Source organism: Nicotiana sylvestris, chromosome 1, assembly GCF_000393655.2.
Source record: "Nicotiana sylvestris chromosome 1, ASM39365v2, whole genome shotgun sequence".
In the NCBI taxonomy this organism is placed as follows: domain Eukaryota; kingdom Viridiplantae; phylum Streptophyta; class Magnoliopsida; order Solanales; family Solanaceae; genus Nicotiana; species Nicotiana sylvestris.
The window spans coordinates 177,630,064-177,636,174 of record NC_091057.1 but is presented as its reverse complement, the minus strand read 5'-3'; the positions used below and the strand labels follow the sequence as shown (position 1 = coordinate 177,636,174).

General features: G+C 36.0%; 1 protein-coding gene across 5 annotated transcripts; it reads right to left on the bottom strand.

Annotated features, from left to right (window-relative positions):
* Positions 1 to 4,425, bottom strand: LOC104228234 (B3 domain-containing protein At5g42700-like). Of its 5 annotated transcripts, none has more exons than XM_009780666.2 (8): positions 4,190 to 4,425; positions 3,910 to 3,993; positions 2,943 to 2,974; positions 2,696 to 2,858; positions 1,819 to 2,025; positions 1,167 to 1,257; positions 903 to 1,064; positions 1 to 398 (listed from the first exon to the last, which is right to left on the bottom strand). In XM_009780666.2, exons 2-8 carry the CDS (start codon positions 3,949 to 3,951, stop codon positions 235 to 237), a joined length of 861 nt encoding a protein of 286 aa, XP_009778968.1. In that variant the 5' UTR covers positions 3,952 to 3,993; positions 4,190 to 4,425; the 3' UTR covers positions 1 to 234. The 5 variants fall into 5 exon arrangements, with proteins under 5 accessions (XP_009778968.1, XP_009778967.1, XP_009778969.1 ...); XM_009780665.2 differs by having other exon boundaries at positions 4,202 to 4,425; XM_009780667.2 differs by having other exon boundaries at positions 1 to 392; positions 4,202 to 4,425.
* Between the last annotated feature and the right edge of the window lie 1,686 nt (positions 4,426 to 6,111).

Below are 6,111 nucleotides of genomic sequence, written 5' to 3'. Positions count from 1 at the left end.
TTACCAAAAACAAAGAAGAAGAAGAGTTTTTATTTATCCTATCAGATTAAATTGACCAACAATAACATGTCCCTATATCAAGCCTAATATAGTAACTTGGAAAATAGGCGACAACTTGCTATAACTTAAATTACACGTGTGTAAAAAAAAATTACGTTGTCATTGTATAACCTTAAACTCTATAGTTATCGGCCGCATTCACGGCCGAAATACCATATCTGCCCCCGGTCAAGGTTAAGCTGGTTCAATGGAGTACCCACCCGAAAAAGAACTGATCTCTAGCTGCTCAAGTTCGGTTGGCCTTGTGTTCCAGGATGAGAAACCATTTGAAGGGTCATTAATTTTGCTTGCTTTTACAGCATCCACAATGCTAAGATTTTCGTAGGTAAGTCCTGCAGCTAATAAAAAATGAGATACTTGAGAAGATGCTGATCTATCGGAAAATACTTACTTACACCTAGTGTAATTATACAATTTAACATTTAGAGTCACAAATTAAGGTGAGAATATAGATCATTTAACCATAAGGAAATGATAAAGTTTATATGTGCATCTGTTGATTTGGTGTAAACAACTAGTGTGAACATGTTTTTCCAAATCTACGTCTGAGTTATTGACCAGGAGGTCATGGTTCAAGCCGTAGAAACAGCCTCTTGCAGAAATGTAGGGAAAGGCTGCAATAGACCTTGTGATCCGACCCTTCCCTGGACCCGCACATAGCAGGAGCCTTAGTGCACCGGGCTGCCCTTTTTTTACCTCTAAGTTATTGAAACAGGCTTAGTTAGTAGTCCCCTGAAGTATAGTGCAAGAGGAAAGTTGCCCATTTTCAGGTCATTTTGGAGCAAATTATTGAGGTAAAATGAGAAGTAATCAGATGCAGGATAATGTATCAAGTTTGGAACCTTTTGAAGGCAGGTCAAGATCCTTGAACATATTCCTTGGATGACTATGTTTGTGTAACATGTTTTCTTCTGCAGAATAATCATCCTCTTCTCGTTGTGAGGAAAATCTTTGACGCTTGATTCCACCTTGTTTCGTACTTCTATTATCCTGCATTTGGTGCACTGCTCTTCCACACATCAACATAAGATTAATAGCGCAAAACCGACAGAATCATACAAGGAATTATAAATATCTTCTCAGGGTAGCTGAAGTGCTGAACTAACCAGGATTAGCTTGTTTTTGGTGGGCATCTAAATGCAGAAGAACAAGGGCGGCATCGACTTCAGCCAAATAATTTGCCCTGACTATATATACCTGCACAATGTGGACAACAATGAACGAGAAACTTCAAAAACATACTGGAGTAGTATTTAACTTATATACGCTGACATCTTGAACAATTTTTACTAAAAAAAGGGCAGCCCCGTGCACTAAGCTCGCGCTATGTGCGGGGTCTAGGGAAGGGCCAGACCACAACAGTAACTTTACCAGTTACGCCAATGTTCTCCTTCCGTGAATAACTTTTACTATTAGTGTAATTTAACATGTTGTAGCACGTTGCTTTATTTCTCATATTACTAATTTCCACTTGTGATGAACAACAGGCCTCATATTGTAAATTCTTTTATATTGTCAGTATATAAAAAGTTAAATTTAAAAACATGTTAGAGAAAAATTTACAGAAACATTTATTTTTTAGCTCCAATTCTCAATAACTCTTAACTCATCATTTACAGAAATCTCAGCTGAAAGTAATATGCAGTTCTCTCAATTCACTTAACTCCTATTCATTCACAAACCATCCAATTAATTGAAATAGCAGCATGCACTAAATTGCTAGAGAATACAGAGGGAAGATTCTTAGTTTGTTCTGACCTTCAATTTGCAGAATCTGAACAACTGAAAACCTAAAACATCTCCCTCCACTAAGTTATGTGCTAGTGAAAAACCCCGCCATCCGCCGCTAAGTCCATTCCTCTCAGCAAGATATTTTGTTTTGTACTCTTCTTGGCTTTCATCTACCAAAGTTACAGTTGTATCATGCCGTGGCAAATGTAACTGGCAGAAAAACCTTGGAAGAGACTGCGACAAGAAAAAATGAAGCAAATCAATCACTTAGCATATTCAAATACAGTAACAAAATACTAATTATACTATCAGGTTACAACAACAACAACAACCCACTAGAATCCCACTAGTGGGGTCTGGGCAGTTTAGAATGTACACAGACCTTACCCCTATCCCGAAGGGATAGAGAGGCTGTTTCCGGGAGACCCTCGGCTCAGAGACAATAGATCCGTAACCACAACAGAAACCAGAAAAATAGTATCAGCATCGTAAAATACAACAAATAAATGGAAAGGCCAAAATGTGAAAGACAGCAACAACAACAACAAAACAACAAAAAAATAAAAAATTATGAAACACAACAAAAATCGCTAGCAGTCCTAGACAAAACACTATCAGACTAGCCGGTGCAGCGAGGAGAAACGCTTGACTACCCTCTAACCTACAACCCTAATGCTCGACCTCCACACCTTCCAATCAAAGGCCATGTCGAAATTATACTATCAGGTTACTTAAAGCTAATTGCAGGTAATTTTTATAACAAGTATGGACTGATAACCAGCAAAACATGGTAATGTAATGCTCCACTCATCGTGTAAAATTTCTTTATATTGCAGGTATATATGAGTGAAACTCTGATTCAAATTTACGAAATTCTTGAATTTGAGTATAGATTGGTGCTTACTAGCCAGAAACCAGCAGTAACATTTGATCTGATCATTGGCTTCATAAAGCTTGGATATTTAGTGCTCAATCTTGATTGAACCTCCTCTGCTCGATATTTGGCAGATGATGCCAAATCAAATCGACCATAAAGATTTTGCATCATTGCCATTTTATTTTTACAGCTATAACATCATATAAGCAACTCAGTAAATTTAAAATCAAAGTTCAGGTTGAGGAGAGAAAGTATAAGAGGTTGAATAACGAACCTTCGACGTTTCTTGGGCTTCTTACAAAAAACCTGAAAATGAATTTACAGCGCTAAGATGTAGAAAAAGGAATACATGAAAAATGAAAGGATCACATGCATACAGTTACAGTGTTTCCATTTTAAAAATATTTCTCCCATTCAACAGATAGCTGAAACGGAAAGTATCAGCATTTTGACATTTTGTTTATCTCAAAAAGGATTTATCTTAACATCTTCAAATTATTTGCCTGAGAGTCTGATTATCCCTTATGTTAAAGGGATTCAAATTTTTTTACCCTATTTCCACAGAATAATTTTCAGGCTAAGGGGATCCAATCCAACCCCTTCCATTACATATAGCTCTGGCACTGATCTCATTCACTAACGGCCCAGGCCCAGCTACCAAAGTATTGTTTGCTCTGGTCCAACCTTTGGCCTTCACGGCTTTTTCCTCTTTGATGAGAGCCTTGACGTAACTAGTAAAGTTGCTGCCATGTGACTAGCAAGCAGAGGCGGACCCAGAATTTTTATGCGACGGGGGCACATTATTCTGCTCAACCAGTGTCCCCTAAAGGCTTTTAGTGTTCAGGGTGCCAACTGCTTTAAATTAACCATTTTCAAGGTATATACGTATATATATACAGGATTTCATCCGAAGTTTACGGGGTCCGGTGACCCCTCACCCATACACATGGGTCCGCCTCTGCTAGCAGGTCACAGGTTCGAACCATGAAAACTGCCTCTTGCAGAAATGTAGGGTAAGACTACGTACAATTAGGTTCTTACAGTCTTGTCCCATGCACTCGATATTTATGGCCCCTAACTTTCCTCTCCTATTCAGACATGAGATTTTCGTAACGTAAGCCTCGTGGGGAACCTCTTCGATTCAACTGTCAATCCATAGGCTACTACAATCCCGAAGGCCCGGACAAAAAAAAAAAAAAAAACCGATAAAGAAAAACTACAAAATACAGAAATTTGCTCACTTGCTTATGCGTTCCTTGGAGTCTCAATGACATGTCCTTCATTACCTAAGGCTTTTGCATGACATCATGAGAAGGTCCTGTGATCTGTCCATAAATAAATATATATAAATTAAATGTTTACATATATGAAAATCAGACATTTGTTCTCATTAAAATTAAGATCAAATATTCAAATTTGGGAAGATATATATATATATATATATATATTCTCTCCACAAACAGAAAGAGCTCTAAAGGTGTAAAATTAAAAAAAATGGTTTAGATCAAAGAACAATCTTACAGCGACATTCACCTCATCAAATTGCATTCACACAATTCCTTTTTTGGGCAACTTTCTTTTTCCTTTTTTCTTGTAGCTGACAGATTCAAACGAGGCATTGACGAAGAGATGGATCCGATCATGAATCTTACCGATTCATTTCTTTTTGTATCTTCATTTTTAATTTGTAATTTAATTTGAATTTTCTGTATTATTCTTCATTGACATTTGTTATTTGCATGGATTATGGAAAGAAGTTGAATGATATCAGCCGACTTTAAAAATATATGAATCCAATTATCTTTTTTTCTAAAAAGCCATTTTGTTCAGAATATCAAAATGTGACATACAAAATGACATTGCATAGCCTCTCTCAAAATAATGGCCAAAAGAATGTATATTTTTGTATATATATACAAAAATTATACAAATTTTATACACTTTTTCGGCCGCCGAATATAAATAGTTCATGACGTTGGCTAAAAGTGGCAATACCCTATTTGAAATAATAAAAGAAATATGTGTCTTAAGCTAAAATTTAAAAGAAGTATATGCACCTATCCCTAAAACTTATTGTGACATTTTTTTTTATAAGTGAACCAATAATTTTGCGCTAATCGACGAACGATATTCTTATAACGAGGATTGAAAGAGAGCTTATTAATTAGTAGAATTATTGCTTTATTAGTGCAATACTTGAAAGACCATTACATTATAACAGAAACTCTATCCAAATTCAACAAAAATAATGCACTTCTAACGAATAAGAATTACAATATCAGAGTTCAACAAAAGGATAGACTACTAGAAAACAAATTGCTTGAGGCAAGTAAATCAGCATAGGCTATTTCAATTTTCTTCTTTTCACTTGACCAACACTAGATTTTTCTTACGAATGGAATATCAAACCAAATGCAACGCGAGATACACATACAAAATCAAGTAAATATTAGGAGTAGTTTTGTTTGATTCTCGTATTTAAACCAATTAAGTATGGACACACATATATACCCTCCCTTTTTGTTCTTTTTTTCATATTTTGATGGTTTTAGTTAGTTAGCTAGCTTTACATCTTTCTTTAATCTTATTAACTTTAATCTTATTAACTTGCTGCTGGTTTACTTTGGGAAGTGTGGGGTAGAATAATAATTTAAGTGTCTCTATTAAAATGGTAATTTTTGTTGTGAAATAAACCCCCTACCAAAATAATATTCACGGTAATAAAAGCGGAATAATAATGTACCACCGAGATACGATAATTAACAAGAATAAAAGAGTAACAATAACACCAAGATTTTTACGTGGAAAACCCTTTTGAATAAGGGAAAAAATCACGACCCCGAGAGGAGCAACTAATATCACTATAGTAAGGAATTTACACTTTGTAGGCCCAAGTAAAATACTACAAAGACCACTACAACACTCAAAAGAAATAACCCTCTTTTGATATTTCACCTCACTATAGTATCACTCACTCTCTATTTTCTTCACAGACTATTTTCTTATACCCTGTCTGTGAAACCTCAATCTTTCTTTCTAGCTCTCAGATATATTTTCTTCTGAGATTGTGATGATAAAAATGAGAGCCGAAGCTCTCATTTTATAGGTAGAATACAGCCTACCTCATTTGACAGCTTCATCTCTGCAGCGTGCCATTTTTGTCAGAAAACAAAAACGTGGGCTGCTGCTATTACCAACTTTGACAAAAGTGAGGAAGGAAGAAAATTTCTTCCTTGAAATGTGGGCTGGACCCCACAAATCTCCCCCTCCAGTCTCATTCACCCGAAGGAGGTAACTTCGCAGTTTCTAATTTGAGTGTATGCGGACAAGTTCTTTGCATAGCTCAAACTTGTCTCTTGGTACCACTTTGGTCAGCATATCGGAAGGATTCTCACTTGAATAAATCTTTTTGACCTTTTAGAGATTCATTATCTACCATTTCT

Bases quoted from the DNA above. Each gene is read 5' to 3' on its own strand.
- LOC104228234 (XM_009780666.2), bottom strand. From the start codon at position 3,951: ATGAAGGACATGTCATTGAGACTCCAAGGAACGCATAAGCAA. The intron at 2,975-3,909 runs GTGAGCAAATTT...ATTCATTTTCAG, and splicing joins TCCAAGGAACGCATAAGCAA to GTTTTTTGTAAGAAGCCCAA. The intron at 399-902 runs GTTCCAAACTTG...ATTTTTTATTAG, and splicing joins TCTTGACCTGCCTTCAAAAG to CTGCAGGACTTACCTACGAA.